Raw genomic sequence first — 17,350 nt, forward strand, 5'->3', positions numbered from 1 at the left:
ATCCAAATCAATGTTATTTTAGGGGGATCTAAGTTGAGACTATACCTTATTAATAAAGTGGTTGATGCATATTAATTTGGATGAAAAGGGATCAATTTGTGCACACCTTAGATTAACTTTATGATATTTCTGCATTATGAAAGGTTTTGGATATAGAATGGCATATATTGCTTTATCAATGCCAATCATCTTCCCTATATTAGAGCCAACATTAAATATCTATAGTGGATAGAAAATCTAAAAGTTGTTTAATGTTTATTTTGAAGGAATCTATGGTTAACCATACTATTAATGTGTCTAATTTCCATGTATCTAAAGTTGTTATGTGTTGTAAACCAAGACATTTCAATTGACGTTAATTTTATCGAGTTACATGAGAAAAAATCCCTTCTCAAACAAATTAAAAAAGAAAAAGAAAATGAGAACAATAACCAATTGTTTGTCGTAACGTAAAAAAAATGGAAAACGATGATGGTCGTGATGTTCAAGATCGCGAGGCGTATCTTAATTAGCGTGTCCCATGTCTTTGCTCTCAATGCAGGCTGGCAATCCGACGAAAGCATCACTTATCTATAGAATACGTACGATGCTTTGGCGAGTTCCAATAGAATATCATTGATCAAACGATCTCAAACTTTGAGCAAACAGTAAGAAAAATATGTATCAACCATGTCTTATATTTGCAAACTAATTGAATATCATATACAAAAACATTAGACGTGGCTGTAAAATTTATACAGGGAGGTGACGTCTCATCCCAAGAAGGAATGCACCTATTGTAGCATATTAGAAGAGTTCATGGGTGTGCGATGGATGGAGTGTCTAAGCCAATCCACCACTTGGAAGGCATGACTGAGTCTATACCATCAATACTAGAGGAGACAAGCAACCTTTCAAACTTTCCTACAATCTTGGAGCCTGAGATGGAGGCAATGATCAATGCATTGATGCCCATGGATACCGAGACATCTGATCCGCTCTAAGAGAGGAAGCATCCATACCATTATATGATGGGTACTGAGTATCTCACCTGAAGACGTTGCTTGCACTCCTTAGTGTACAAGCAAAATACAGGTGGAGTGATGCGAGTGTGACCAAGTTGTTCATGTACATTTTACGTATGCTTCGTTGATTTCTTTTCGCCACCATTATAAAGAACAATTGTGCTTTTTCAAGGTATTCTATGATTTCTTTTCAAGTTGCTAAAGTATAATATATTACCACTTGGAAATACCATGCATGAGTCTCGTAATGATACGTGACATAATTTACAAAAGCTTAGCATGGACTACGATAGCATCCATGCATGTGTCAACGATTGCGTGCTATTTGAAGGAGAGTATAGGACTATGGAGACATGTCCAACGTGTGGTGCTCACATGTATCGATAGGACTTGCAAGGGAAAACCATCCCTCAGAAAGTTCTTAGACACTTTCCACTTATTCCCCATATACGTCACACGTTTCGTACGTATGGCATGACAAGCTTGACAATGTGGCATGCGTAGAATAGATCCATAGATGGAGTTCAACGAATATCACCGGATTCATGTGCATGAAGCCACATCGACTCTACCTTTCCAAGCTTTATACGAGAGCCAAGGAATCTTCAGCTCGGTCTTGCTATGGATGGTATGAACCCATTCGGTCTCCCCTCAACTTCTTATAGTGTGTGGCATGTAGTCCTTGATAACTACAACATCTTCCATGGATTTCTATGAAGAAGAAATGACACATGATCCTTAGCTTACTCGTTCTTGGCTGATACAAAGTCAAGAATATGATGTCTATCTCCGTCCATTAGTTGATGAGCTTAAGATTTTTGGGAGGAGGGGGTCACCATGGAAGATATGAGCAAGTACGATGGTCGACGGTCTGCCAATATACGAGCCATTTTCATGTGGATCATGCATGACTTTCCGAGATTCATGGAGTGCTCAGGTAAGTAGGCTTCCATTCTTGTTGGTCATATCTATCATAGCTCATTCAAGTTTGTGTTCACTAAATAGGGGTGTTGGAACAAGTCTGGTTACCCCAGGTTATCATGCATATCCATTGTGTGGACCACTATTAGACTCTCGAAGGTCACGAACCATGAAGAAGATGTTATATCAAGGATACGTCTCTTTCTTGTCGAATGGTCATGAACTGATGAAAGGTTTTCTTGGACGACCTCCAACACGAATGAACGCCAAAATCTGGTACGAGTTGAAAATAGTCCACACGGAGTCACATCCAAATAGAATGCGATGGTTCTCAGTTTTCTACGAGTTGCTGTATTGGACCCACTTACAGATCAACCACTTGTTAGATCCCATGCATATTTTCAAGAATGTGGGCAGCTTACTATGGGACTGCATCACAAGAAAGAGAGACATTGTAGGGACATGAATGGATTTGAAGGAGATAGGCAAGATGGAGGCACTTTGGCCACAGTCGAGTGTTGATGGTCATTTGCAACTACCTCGCGCTCCTTAGGTTTTGTCCACTAAAGAAAATTGCATTGTGAAGCAAATTATCAAGTCTATCTGTACTCCAACAGGTATGATGCATCCTCTTAGATCCACTTTTTCTAAAGATGACCAAGTATCAAGGCTAAAATCCCATGATTGACATAAGAAATGTCAAGTTTGTACTACGAATGGATTGTAAGTGGCCTACGTATTTTGCTATCTGGAGTCTAGTCAGTGTTCGTAATGCTTCTTCATTTGTGGCAGTTTGTACTACCGATCGCAATCGGAGGATGTCTTACTCCATAAATACGTGGGGCGATTTACAGGTTGTCATATTTTAAGGCAATGGATCTAGCAGAAGGAGATCGAGTCATCCTCTATTGAATCCGCAAGGCAAGGAGCAATGGAGACAGTCTGTCTCTTTGAGACGTACATGCCTACCAACATACTCATGATACAAACCCACCTCTTAGTGTATCTTATAGATGAAGTGAAGATTGCGAGACTTGTCCATACGCGATGGATGTTCTTCTTGGAGCATTTCATGAAAACCGTGAAAGGCTTTGTGTAACAATGAGCTCGGCCAGAAGGTAGTATACTTGAAGGTTGGTTGGTGTTGGAGGTGTTAGTGTTGCATATTTCACAATGGCTACCAACGGTGCATTCAGACAACATTATGATATGGTCATTGAAGGACGATGATAGACTAACCGGAGATGTGGTGGTTGAAAATGGAATAGAAAAAATGATCGATGTTGCAATGGAGGAGAAAGTGAATCGCTTTTGTATGTTGCACCATGCATCCATGGAGATGGGGCTCGCTAAGTACGAGCAAGCTAGGAAAGATCGGAAAGAACCACGATCGAAATTTCGGCACAGTATGTGCTATCGACCGATTCGATATACTGAGGAGATGGAGAAGATGCCATAGTTTATATCTATGCTATGATTACATGGAGCTTTGATCATAGCCTCTCGCAAAGGGGTGGAGGTCTCTACTGAGGAGTGGAAATTCTCGAGGGGATGCAGTGTAAAGATGACCACATGTTTTATAAGCTCTTGTATCTAGATTTTATATGTGACAACTAATCTAACCATTTTAATTTACAATATAAAATATACAGTGTAGTGTGTTGCGTGGGTGACATTTTCAAGTCAAGCACATCGACAAAATGCGCTCCATAATGGATTGTGGTGTCATGGCAAAGTTCGAGTAAGAGAGCCAATGACGAGCCACAAATCCAAACATCGTTATAGATGAGATGGAGTATTTTGGGAACTTGCAAAGTGTTATCTCAGTGGTTTACTGTAGCTTCTCCATGATTATATTCGATGTGTAGTGGTTTAAAGTGGTACTGGAAGGAGCTCGGGCAACTATTCGACGAGGTTCATCTAAATTTCTCGAAATATATTCTGAAAAAAGATGGACGGATCTACACGATACATTTATCTTGTCAGTTCATTGTGGAATAGGTGCATGAAGAATTGCTTTTTTAAATTTTATTACGACACAAATATGTCACAAATATTGAATCTCTCTTATATGTGATTTTGAACATGTAAATTTCTATCCAAACCCCCGACAACCTTGATGGTGGTATGTTGTGTCTTCAACTCTCCAAAGTGCGAGAGTATATGATGAAAGAAATGTTCCCAGCGTAGATGATGACAATATGCAAATAAAGGGGTCAATATTGCAAGAGGTGGAGATCAAAGATGGCTTGGAGTGTGTAGAGTAGATAGAATTGGGTAACACTGATAGAAGGAAATGAGGCTAGGAATTCTTTGAGAACGAGATGGACTAATCCTTTTGTGGCAACCTGTTTATCGAACTTCCAATGTATGTGGAGTTGTGCCAGGAGATTGACATGGAACCATAGGCTACGTCATACTTGCAGCATCCACCTACTTAATTAGTTGATGAATCGCTTATAAGGGTACTCTAGAATATGCAGGTAACATTATTTTTTAAAGAGTTATATTACCATGCTTTGCTTGATTCTTTATATTGATTATGCTAACATTATTTTCTGTCTGTGCAGGTGACCTTTGACGATATTTGGAGAGCACGATGAGTCAAGGGACGAGTGACAAGGAGTTGTAAGAGATATTCACACGTATGTCTTTAGATCAGATGGCTTGATTCAAAGACATGGCGGACCAAGAGCTATCTCGGACACCATCAAGTCGTTCCATTAGATCTACTTCGACACTCTCTAATGCTTTCATTTCCAGTAGACGAGGTCGACAATCCAGACTTGGACCGGAGGGAGTGGTTCTGGGGGATGCTACGGAGACATGGATGCAGTAAGCATGCGGTCAACTCGAGATATATGTGCTACTCCTCACTCTTGTGCAGGTTTGAGAGAGGGTGACTTAGGTGGTTGTTGTGGAGATATCGATGCAATGTCTTTATCTCGTCATTCTGGTAGAGTTGAGGTGCCCATAGGATTTGTCACACCTATGGACGTCTATTTCAATGACTCCAATTTTTGCTCTGTCATCAGCAGGTGGCACCCCTATGGGTGTTACTTTGAGAGATACCACCCCCGCGGGTACACCAGATATACAGGGGTCTCCTACTTATGCCTAGGAGTGCGGTCATAGGTGGGAGAGGACACATCTTAGATATACCATCTAGAGGGATATGGATACCTTATAGATGACAGGACAGGAGCCGTAATCATGAATGATGAGGGGAGGAGGGTAATGTCTCATATGAGAGAATTATGCCAATAAGTTTTTCAGCACAATGCCTTAGACCATTGGAAGAACATACCCAAGGGGAGCAAGGACTACATAGTAGCATCCTTGCATGAGGAGTTTCCAATACCCACCGCAGTAGAGAGGTTTTTCATAGGCTAGATGATGGAATGCATGCGTGCCTATATGTCACACAGATGATCGATGGATGCACGCAAGGCACTTAAGAGTGGCACCTCAAAGCTTGAGTGGCTAGATGCAAATGACTGGTGGAGACTCAAGGAGAATACTATAGATTTTTCAAGATGTTGGAGACAGTAGCGCGAGGCAGCGAGGGCACGATTGGAGGCAGGGGTGGTTTATCATATTGGGAGTGGCAGCCACAGGACTTATTTGGAGGACTTTGTAAGTTTTTCTTTTGCTATTCTCACTTTCTTCTTTACAATATCGCTTGTAATGACAATCGTATTTCTAACAATTATATTTTGTTTTCTTTGCAGTACTCAATTATTACAAACTGCGATCCCATCGGTCTAGAGACTTGATATGTAGAGAGACACGGTCTCACTGCATTGATCGATAGATTGTATGCATGTGGCAAGCCAGTAAGTCACTCATATTTCTTGTCTGTAATTACTATTTTTATTAAAATGCATTATGTATGGTGGACTGATGTGTAGTTGTTTTTTTTGCAGACTCCATTCGATGCTTCTTTGCATCGGGACGAACTTTCGGATGGCGAGGATGTATAGCTCGTGCTTGGATTCGTGGAGCACACATCCTTTTCCTTTTTGGTCCTACGAATTATGAAGACATCTTCTATGTACTATGCTATTATCATCCTTTGTATCTTGCCATGATTCCATGAGCTTTCATCAGTGATATTGTATTTATTCAATATATCAGTCTTGTGGGTTCAAGTACATTTTGCACTCATTTTGACGGCCATTGCACACTTAACATGTAATCCATTTGTAGAATATAGATACAACACATAATGCTACATATGCCTGCCACAATTTTTTTTTCTTTGTAACCGTCGCTATTAGCGTCACAAATTTATTGCACGCATCACTATTGGTATCGCAATATGTGTCGCAAACTGTTGCTATTGCCATTGGTATTTGCATCGGTTTTGCGACGCAAATGCCGATGGTTTCATGGAGATGCTAATACTGACGTATTTAACGATGATGGGGGCAAATTTTTTGATGAACATTTTCGTCATTTTGAACGTCGGTATGAGGCATGTATCTTGTAGTGATTATTTTGGAGAGAGGAAAGAAATATATTAATAAAATAATTATTTCAAAAATAAAAATGATTATTATATCAATCAAAATGGATTCATTACATCCTCTTTTCCTTAGAGAAATCAAGAAATCCTTATCTCAAGAGAAAGTTGGAGTGGTCTCTGCTGAGGATGGACTCCTCGATCCATGCAACATTCTTTCCATTGGATAAGGTAATCACGGAGAATATGATTCCTAAGAGACTTTTCCTTATTGACATTTAGGATTCTACTATATTGAACTTCCAAAAATCCCTGAAGTGGCATTACAATTTGTTGATCATCTAGGACGATCAAGGTTAGAGATATTCAAGTTGATCCTCGTGGGTTGAGACCGGGCGCTTTACAACGAGATAGTCAAACTCAAAGCATCTCATGCCACGAAACAATTCCAAGGTCTCAACCTAGTAATTTCCCATAGTTAGTAGGGAATCCATCCTTGATTGCAACACCTTGTGACCTCTCAACTTGAGTAAAATGAAAGCGTGTCACCACTCACGTTCACTTAATACGCCTGCTAACTTGAATCCTTATGAACGTGACGGGAAGCCAAGGGCAACCTATTAACCATGCTCGGGCGCACAGTATCAAAGTTTGGTCCATGGTGTGTCTCGGAGAGCCAATGCAAGCCCCTGAAGGGTATATCCGAATAAGGTCTGAGGCCAGCTGCGTTATGGGTGCTGCCCGTATAGAAGAAGGAGACGGGCGTGTTGGGCTGAGGGTTTTCCCATGGAGGTCTAGTTCCTTCTGTATTCCTTTTTCCCTCTCTCGCGCTTGCAAGCAGGCCTTATCCTGCCATTGCTTGCTGCGTGTTTTGGAGGTCTAGGTCCATTCGTGCTTCCTTTTTTGTCCCTCCCTCGCGCTCGCGAACAGGCCTTATCCTGCCATTGCCGCTGCGTGTTTGTTTCTGCGTTGTCCGTGTGTTTGTGTGGTGTGGTAATGGCGTACGAGGGCTATGGCCGCGACTACGCGGGAGGGGGAGGCTACGATGACTCGTACGAGGACCGTCCCGAGTTCCAGAACGCCAGAGACCTCCAGCAGCAGGAGCCCGATTACGACACCTCCTTCGTCCCGGACGTTGTTAAGAGCTTCGTTGTTTACCTCTACCGCCACATCCGCGAGAAGAATGTTTATGAGATTCACCAGATGTACGAAGGCAGCTTCCAGAAGCTCAGTGACCGCATGTTCAAGCAGTCCCCCTGGCCTGTCGTCGAGGCCATTGCACCCTACGTGGACAACGACCATGTCTTCTGCCTCCTGTACCGTGAACTCTGGTTCCGTCATGTCTATGCCAGACTCACCCCCACGCTCGCACAGCGCATTGAATCATGGGATAATTACTGTGGCTTGTTCCAGATCATCCTCCATGGAAATGTCAACATGCAGCTACCCAACCAGTGGCTTTGGGACATGGTGGATGAGTTTATATATCAGTTCCAGTCATTCTGTCAGTACCGAGCTAAGTTGAAAACGAAGACAGATCAAGAGCTTGCAATGCTCAGGGAGTACAACGAGGTATCTCTTGTTCTTTTCTCTTTTTCGCCTATAGCTGCATTCCATGCAGGCAGCAAGAGCTAGGTATGTGATTCTGCATGAAATGGGCATGGATACCTGCAAAATTAGCTACTGCAAGACACATTGAGGGGTCCTTGGTTCGTTTTTGCTAGTTTATGTGGGCTTCTTGTTCCCCACTTTGGCTGGGCTGACAGCTGTTAACCAGGATGGCAGCTCAACAATTGGCTGTCCTTCTCTATGGCAAGGGTGAGCTATAATAGAATGCACCACTTAATGTTCAAAATCCTGCACAACCATGCCCTTCTTCTCAAAGATTTAATGTTTCTCTGAAATACACACATCCTGATGATGGGGGGTCAAATGATTAAATAAAGGAGGTCGTATTGCTAGAAATTAGATGAGTGCCATGCAAGCAATTATTGCAAGGGTTATCATTCACAATGTAAACCACTTTGAAGGTAGTGGCTCCATTGGGGAATTGATTCGATACAGTCACACCTTTCAGTGGTATGCTGTCAGCAATGATATAAATCTTTTGATCCTTGGTGACCTTCACTTGTCCTTCATATTATATTTGAAGGAGAGCTACTATACTTGCTTCTCTATATTAATTTCCTTTTTTGAGGTGGTAGCAGTAAGCTTGGGTGGAAATTTCATATTTTGTATATTGTTTTGAATCTTGGGAGTTTGTTGCAATTATCTCTTGAAATACGAATATATCATATGATTTGTGAAAATGACACAAGGCGAGTGAAAGCTAGCTGAAGTAAATCATTAGGCAAGTTAATGATTTCATGGAAAGGTTGGTTAGGCTTAATTCTTTAGCTTCTGTTCACCAGTCCTTCTTGTATAGAAAACAATCAATGTGTGGATTGTCGGGCCTTGAAATGAGAGATTGCAAATGGCAAGTTGTATTCTTTATGATTAAGAATATCTTGGATTGACTTTAGGAGCTTCTTTGAACGAGATTGACTTGAAGAGTAGATATTATTAATTTTGATTGCTATTTGCTTTTATATAAATTCGTAAAGTAACTTATTGTAACATGAATATATGGTGATATTGCTTGTATCATAGTGCCCTAGAAGATAACAGAGGGGGACTGCTATTGCCTTTAGCTTGGTTGTAGAAGATGAGTACTTTTGCATCTTGGTTTTCGCCTTTGTTGGAGGGTGTGAGTTAGAGTTGGATTTTGATGAGAATGATGACTTGTAAGAGGAGTTTGTATCTTGCTTATTCTCCTCCTCCTTTTTCCATAGTGTCACTAGTGTCAGCAGATATGTTAGCTCATGTGTGAGTCTAAGGTGCAGAGGCTTGGGCACATTATTTAGGTTATTTAGGTATTTTTTATTGTGTCATTTTATGGTCATATTGGGCATTTATTGTTGGCTGATCATCATTAAATGCTGGCCGAATTGACATATTTTATGGCATTATTTGTGTCTATTTATTCTAGGCCCCTCCTCAATTTGACAGTTTATCACCTGGAGGTCCTGTGGAGAGGGAAGCTAGTGCTAGGGCCCACGCAGCCAGTTACTCACTATTGTATGAGATAGTCTCGTGTTTGATATATGAATTCCATTTTCCGAGCATACATTTGAGTTCTCATCTGTATTGTGTTCTTTCTTTCTCTTTCTCTCTCTCTCGTCTTGTGTTTTAGCAGTTTACTAGAGCTTATGTTTATGATTCCATTGCGGCATCACTTCTGACAACTAGATCCTTGTAATCTTTGCGTAGATGTTCCTTCTTATCACAATGATAGCATTGGGCCTTCGAGTCTTCTTCTTGTCACCCCTATTTGAAGTTGTAAAAGCGTTCTATTGGCCACCATATCGAGATGGAAGCCTCCCTTGTAACCATAATGATAGCTCATGCTCAAGCAATATGGAGGACACGAGTAAAGTTGATGGGGGGCAACGATGTATGGGCCCATAAAGGAGTGGTGACTTCATAAAACTCCAAAGGGGGCTCATAAAGTAGAGTCTCACAAGATGAGTCTTGGAAAGGTTGCACTGCATGTGTCAAAGTTGGTTGAAGGTGATCATGTACTTGTGTAACACAATGTAGAATAGATTGGATTATATCATTAGGCTCAAACTTTATAGTTTGGATCCGACCATAAAGAATTCTTTTTCTTTCTCTTCTTTTGGAAGAGGACAATGGCAGGAACACCATGTATCAGAACCATTCTCGCCACCTCTACTCGATCAGATGCAAAGGAAGAAGAGGGGTAGGAGATGGCTGTGAGGGGCTAATAAAATGAGGCCACCTCATCAAGATAAGCAGGAGGGTTATCAGAAGCAATAGGCAAATCCTTATCGATCAACGCACAAGGAATAATAGTGGTTATTCGACTCCTTGCACTTCTTCGGCTCCATAGTTCTCTCCATTGAGAGATCGAGGTTGTTGCCTATTAGTGGCTCCTATGGACTCTGGAGCTATCCATTTCTCCTCCTTCCTTGTATGGCTTCACAGACATTGAACATTGCCCCTTGATTTTCATCCAAGACTTACTCGAATGGAACCATTGATTAGTCAAATGTTGTTCCAATTTACAATGGATGGTTGGCATTTGAAATCCTTATCAATTCTATGAATTTTAGGTGCTGATTTCAATGTAAGATGCCTTCTTTTAATGGCATGGGTCTGAAGGGGGTTGTCAAACCCTATTTTTTGCAAAAAATTAGGGTTTATAGTAGAAATCCTCTTGTTGTCCACCAAATTTGGCTGAGATCTACAGAAGAGGATGATTGAGAAATGTAGAGATATTTTGAGAAATTAGTGGAGAATGTGAGAGAAAGCCAAGATGGGAGAGATTTGATATTCTTCATGAGAAAACCCTAAAATTTATTCGATGCTTGCCCAGCCTACATTTAATATAATTATCTACTTGCTAGGCACCTCCAAAATGTTGCCACTTGATCAGCAATGTTGTTGCTACCCTTGAAAGGTGTCTCCTTGTTGTCCCTTACCTGTTAAGGCTCCCAAATGGTTGTCTTTTGTAGCAAATTGCTATTCTCTAATTAGAGAATGGGCTAACAACTCCCTTTCTCTCTCTCTTCCAAACTGTAAATTAATTGAATGGTTGAGACCAAGCTCCCAAAAACGTTTTTTTGCACGGGTATTTTGGCTAAGTGGTAGTCTTCTAAACCCATTTTTCAGCATTATTCAACCATTTAAATAATTCTCAGAATTAAATAATCTTGAAAATTAATTTCAGCCCTTTTAACCCTACTCAATATTAAATGTGCCTATCCATAATTAAATTGGCTAGGACATTTGCAACTTGGAGTAGTCCCCAACCTCTGTTGACCCTTAGATTGGTATTAATTAATAGTTTAATGCTAGTTCCTAGCATCACCACTGGCACTTATTGGCCAAACAATTGTCCTAGGGTCAAAATTGATACCAACTAGCCTCCAAAGTTCAAATTGTATAACTTATGATAGCTTGTGTCTTTGATACCCACCGTGTCCTTGGGGTCCTTGGTCTGTTACTATGAAATAACTACCATGTGCATCACATGTGCTTAGCAACCTTTTACATTCGATTAATAGCAATCTTTTACATTTGATTAATAACTTAATCAAATGTTACCAGCAAGATTAAAGCATCTCAAGATTTCACGTCCTCGTAACAAGCATTGATTCCAATGCAAGCATTGAGGAGTTTTTGTGTGATATCCCTTTCTCCATTTCCTTCTCTAATTAGGTTTGAGAGGCCACCTTTGAGAGTTGCCTAACTTCAGTTTCATCGAAGCCCTAGATTCCTTATTCGGATGGATGCTTGAGCCATGACTTGGTGGCTAGGTCTTTGTATTCCTTTTCGCATAGAGTTACAGAGCTTGTAGCTTCTCTCTTTGGATGAGTTTCAGGTACTATCAGCTCATCATGCCTATTGTTCTCCACTACAGGTCACCTTATAGGTGGAATTATAGGATTAGAGGGTGGATCTTCTTCTCCCTATCTTTGTCTCACCCCTCATATAGTTCGACCTTTTTTTACTTAATCGGATATCTCAAATCTTGGTGGTTGGGCCACATGCACCTCCTCCTTGAGGTGTCCATTGATGAATCCATTGAAGAATAGACGTTTCATATCCATTTGAAAGACTGGCTACTTCTTATGAGCAGCCAAGGCTAGCACCACATGTATAGTGGTCATTTGCAAATGTTTTTAAAAAATCAAAGCTTCTATCCATGGGTAGCCTTGAGCTACAAGTCAAGCTTTTTACTTTGCCAAAGACCCATCTTATTTATACTTTGTCTTCCAAACCCATTTTGTACCAATTACTTTTCTATGTTCTAGTTGATCAACCAAGTCCCAAGTTCGATTTTTGATGATACTAATTGAGGAACTTCATCATTTGAGAGATCCTCCTTCTCCTTCTCCATTATAGAAACTTTAGCATTTGGTGTAGGCACATGATGGGTTACTTCTTCTTTTGATGATAAGGTAGAGGACCCTTTCTTTTGTTAGTAGTCTAGTCAGTGTATGTGTGAGTTTGGGCACAACTAGGCATTGCTGAGTTTATTAGTAATTTTTAGTGGTCACTTGTATTTATGACAGACCGACTTGATGCATTATTTGCATTCTTTTTTGCCTATTTATTTAGGTTTCTTCTCCATAGTTAGTCATTCATCACTTGCAAATCCAGTGCATGCCTTGTGGAGAGAGGGAGCCGGTGCCAGTTCTTGCGAAGCCAATGACTCACTATTGTACATGATTGTTTGGTGTTTGATATATGGATTCCATTTCTCGAGCATATCTTTGAGTTCTTTTCTTTTCTAGTGTTCTTGTGTTTTCTCTTTCCTTTCTCTTTTGTCTTGTGTTCAACAGTTTATTTCAGCATTCTTTCGTACTTCTATTGTTGCATCCACTTCTAACATCTTCACTGCATGTGTTAGTTCCACTAACACCACATTCCACCTGGCAATTACCTTCTTAGACTCACATGTAATTGGTAAGCTTTAGATTCTTGGCTGTACCCAAGAAAGATATACTTCTTGTTCTTGGCTTCTAGCTTGGTCCTTTTTTATTTGGAATATGAACATAACGCTCATATCCAATTGTTTTAAAATATGCAATAGAGGGTTTTTTACCATATAATTAAGGTAAATAGTTTGCTATTACAAAGTATTACTATGCAAAGTAATGTGTTTTAGAACAAAGAAAAATAAGAGAAAAGTAATGATTTAGAGTCTCTTGATCCTTTCTTCTCGCTTTCTTACATTAGACTATCTATATACGAAATATAACTAAATAACTAATAAAACTAAAAACTAGGTTAGAGACTATATATTGAGAAAATTGCATATGTTTGGAGAAAAAATGGACGATATATAAGGTACTATTATACACATTTGCATAGTACATCGAGGATAGATCTTTACTCAAAGTGCATTTATTAACATAACTCGTTGCATTTCTACAATTTACATATGCTATCACATGTGCTTGTAAATGCCATTTACTATAATAGCACTTTGTGTAGAATGGTATGCACCCATTGCTATAATTAGTAATCTAGATCTAAAATTGAATATTAATATAAATATATTATTGATACATAAATTCCAAAAATTACATATGATGAAATCAAACAAGAAGGAAAAGAAAAATGTATTTCTATAGACAACCGTGAGAGTTAGAATCAACATCTAACTCTAAACATCAAAAAATAGGAGAGAGAGAGAGAGAGAGAGAGAGAGAGAGAGAGAGAGAGAAGCACCTATGTCTCTTGTCCAAAATGATCCTTCACCCCAAAAAGAGTTTGGTAATCGTTTCTCCTTTAGCATACATTGTGTCATCTCCATTCCATCACGATTAGGTCGCTCCATGACACCATTTTGTTAAGGTATGTAGGTAGTTGTGAGATGGCTCTTGATGCCATTCTCCTTTAACTAATCAACAAGCTCATTGAAAGTGGACTTTCTTTCTTTATCATTTTCATGATTTTCTTTCTTTTAGCATTACTTTATCATGTGATTGCTCTTTCCACTATAATGGCACTTTCCTTTGAACTTCTTCTCATCATCCTTATTCTCACCTTTAGCTTTAATGTTTGCTGCGAATGCAACATCTTCACCATTGCTTCCATTATAGGCATGTCCTCCAATAACATGGCACTAAGCTCCTCAAAAGTAAGAGGAGTTCTTATTTGTGTATTTATTGCTGTGACCATGCCATCATACTTGGGAGGCAAAACTTGGATGTATCTCCTAGCCAACTTCTCAATTGTCTTTGCTATCTTGATTGCTATTATTTGGTTATGCAAATTCTTAGTCTGTGTAATGAAGACCTCTATTGCTTCTGAAACCAACCTTCCTTCTCAGAGGGTGGTAATTTCTTGATCAAGCACTTAATTACAGTAGCATACAAGACTATCCTATAAAAAATGCCTCCGAATATATGTGGCCATGGATTCCTCGTTTTTGGCCAGACCGCCAAAGTGTTCCCTCATGTGAGCACAAGACTAGGAAAGTTGATGCCTTGGGGATGTTCGTCTATGGAACTTGTGGATCTGTATACATCTCTAGATGAGGCTCAGCTGCCCCATCTCACCACCCTCTCACACTCCCTCTCTAGCAAAGGAGAGTTATGAGGGATGATTGCATCGCTTGGACGAGAAAGCAACGGAGAAAGAGGCCACCAAGCCGTTTTCTCGATCTGAAGAAGCAGATTTTGTCCTTGCCTTGGCTAAAGGATTGGAGTCAGAGTTTGAGGAAGAGGATGACTCGACGGAGGAGTTCACATCCTGCTGCTTCTTTTTCTCCTTCTTTTGTGAGGCTGCTAACTCCTTGCAGTCCTTTTGCAAATGGTTGTTCTTACCATAGTGATAACATTGGGCCTTTGACCTCTTTTTTGTGTCACCCCTCTTTGAAGTTGTAAAAGCCTCTTCAGAACCTCCATAATGAAATGGAAGCCTCCCCTATAAAGGCAAAGATGCCTCGTGCTCAAGCAACATCGAGGACATATGTGTGAAGCTCACCGGTGTAGAAGATATTTGTGTCCTCAAAGCATTTGCCACTCCATACTTTGAGGGGAGCTTGTAGAGTACTGTTCCCATGAGATGTGTCTTGGGAAGGGTAGATTGCATGTGTCGAAGTTGGTCCTATACCGGTGTAACATGGAGCAAAAATGATTGAATGGTGTCCTTTGACTCAAACTTCATGTGTTGAAGTTGGCCATAAAGGGTCATTGCACACATGGTGAAAGGTGCCTCCTACATCATTTGATGGTGCGACCGTATTTTGAGAGATGTCTTGCAAGAGGTAACCGTTGGAAGTACTTCTTTAGAAATACATCAAAGAAGAGCAAAATAGGCATGGGCATCATCCAAATCCCATGTAAGCACAGCTTCCGCAAGGTTGTCCTCATCAAAATCTTTGGGAAGTGAAAAAGGACGCTAAGGACGGGGAATAGCTCTACAAACAATGTACCAAATCCGCTTTTGCACACTCCAGGTTTTCATCATAGCACTCCACATAAGATAGTTAGGTCCATGTAACTTATCATCTGTAGAAGTGCACAGAGGAGCCATATGGAGAGGATAAGAAGAGAAGATGGAGAATAGTAGATATAGAAAGAGAGAAGACAGCCAACCAAACAGCGAAGACTGCATAATAAGAGAGTTCACATGTAGTATTCATAGGCTGATCACAAAAATACAATGTTGTCAGTACCAAAACCTGCAAGAAAATAGTTAGACGATATCACCCATCAGTAGAAAAGTGTTAGATGCTGAAAATGTAGAAAATCAGGGTAAAAACCAGCAGGCTACAGCAATATAGGAGCTGCTAGATGCAGCATCAGGGTTGCAATCTGAAAACACAGGTCTAGTTGGGGCTGGCGTCAGCTGATGCTGCGTTAACTGCAGCAAATGCAGGAAGTGCGGGTAGGAAACACACTGTTGAGCAGCAATAGATTGGCGCTTGATCAGCACATGGAGGAAAAACTTGAGATTAGCAAAGAAACCAGCAGCAGGAACTTAGATCTTGCAATTTGATACCATGCCAGCAGTGGATGTAGCAATGGAAGCATAAACAAGTGCTGAAATAAACTGCAGAACACAAGACAAAAGAGAAAGAAAGAGAGAACACTGTAAAGAAGAGAACTCACTATTTTACGCGATTGTCTCATATTTGGTATATAGATTCCATTTCCTGAGCACATCTTTGAGTTGACCTCTGCAATGTTTTTGTGTTTTCTCTTTCTTTTCTCTTCTGTCTTGTGTTCAACAGTTAATTTCAGCATTCTTTCATGCTTCCATTGCTACATCCACTTCTGACACAACATGGTTCCCCTTAATGAATCACTCACATGTTTCTTCTTAACTCTCCACCATATGGTCAATTTAACCCACTAACAAGCACTCAAGAATATTCCTAGGAATATTATCTAAATCCCTATAACTCATCACTCAATGTATACCATTAACTCTTTCCCACTTGACCCAATGGTCAAGTCCACATAGGCCATCCCATAACCACAAGCCCTTAAAGGTTAGACCGCTTCTAGTGTCTAAAGTGGGAATCCTACCAATGCCTATGTGCCTATCATGGCTTCTCCTCATTTGAGGGCCTTACAACCTTGGCACTTGGATCTTAGGCAACTGACTTGGGAGGTGGGTATTTGGTTGACTTCCAACATGGAGAAAACCCTTTTTAGATGTTTCCTTAAAGCCAATACTATTGGAAACTCAAGCATTTTCAAAAGTTCAAGATACTATGGTTGAGATGGGCAAATTTCTTGTTGTGTTTTGTCTCGAGGGACAATGAATGTCATGGCCATCTTATAGATCACAGTTAGTGTCGTCACTATTGGAGATCATTTTGATCAACATGAAGGATTTATATGCTATAGATTGGAATTTTCAATCGATTTGAGGAAACTTGCAATAGGGAACTTGCATGCTCTCCTATTTCATGAGTGAGTGGCTTTTGAATGAAGCAAAGACAATCACGTATGGTAAATAGTATTTGCAAACATATAATGGAGGGTTGTGAAATATCTTGGGCAAGTCATAGAGATTATTTCCTCCTAAACATGTATTCTGAAAATTTCTTGTCTAGCCTAGTCTCTAGAAGGATATTGAAGCCTTTGTTAGAAAATGCATCAATGGAAGGTAAAACTTGGTAGGCAAACTATTTTAAGTGTTACCACAACTACTTCAAGTGCCATTTCAACCTTGGGAAAGTATAGTTACGGATCTTATTATCAAATTGCTATAATTACGAAACGGGAATCTCATTGTATGGGCTATTGCAGGTATATTTAGCAAGATGATTTATGTTGTTTGAGTGAAGGGAAAGTATAATAACTTTGCAGAGCACATATAGCAAAATTCCTTAATGGCATAGAAAACTTTTGAAGTCTTTAGGTGGGGA

General features: G+C 40.1%; 1 protein-coding gene across 1 annotated transcript in view; it reads left to right on the plus strand.

Moving 5' to 3' along the window:
- Nucleotides 1–7,088: 7,088 nt before the first annotated feature.
- Nucleotides 7,089–17,350, plus strand: part of LOC148015060 (uncharacterized) — a 33,748-nt gene continuing 23,486 nt past the window's right edge. Inside the window, exon 1 of the mRNA XM_087665389.1 lies at nt 7,089–7,962. Coding sequence (XP_087521515.1) covers nt 7,387–7,962 — 576 coding nt within the window. The 5' untranslated portion in view covers nt 7,089–7,386. The remainder of the gene's footprint in view (nt 7,963–17,350) is intronic.

The sequence above is a fragment of the Lygodium microphyllum genome, chromosome 24, assembly GCF_053477565.2.
Source record: "Lygodium microphyllum isolate KBCC chromosome 24, Lygodium_microphyllum_v1.1.10, whole genome shotgun sequence".
NCBI lineage: Eukaryota > Viridiplantae > Streptophyta > Polypodiopsida > Schizaeales > Lygodiaceae > Lygodium > Lygodium microphyllum.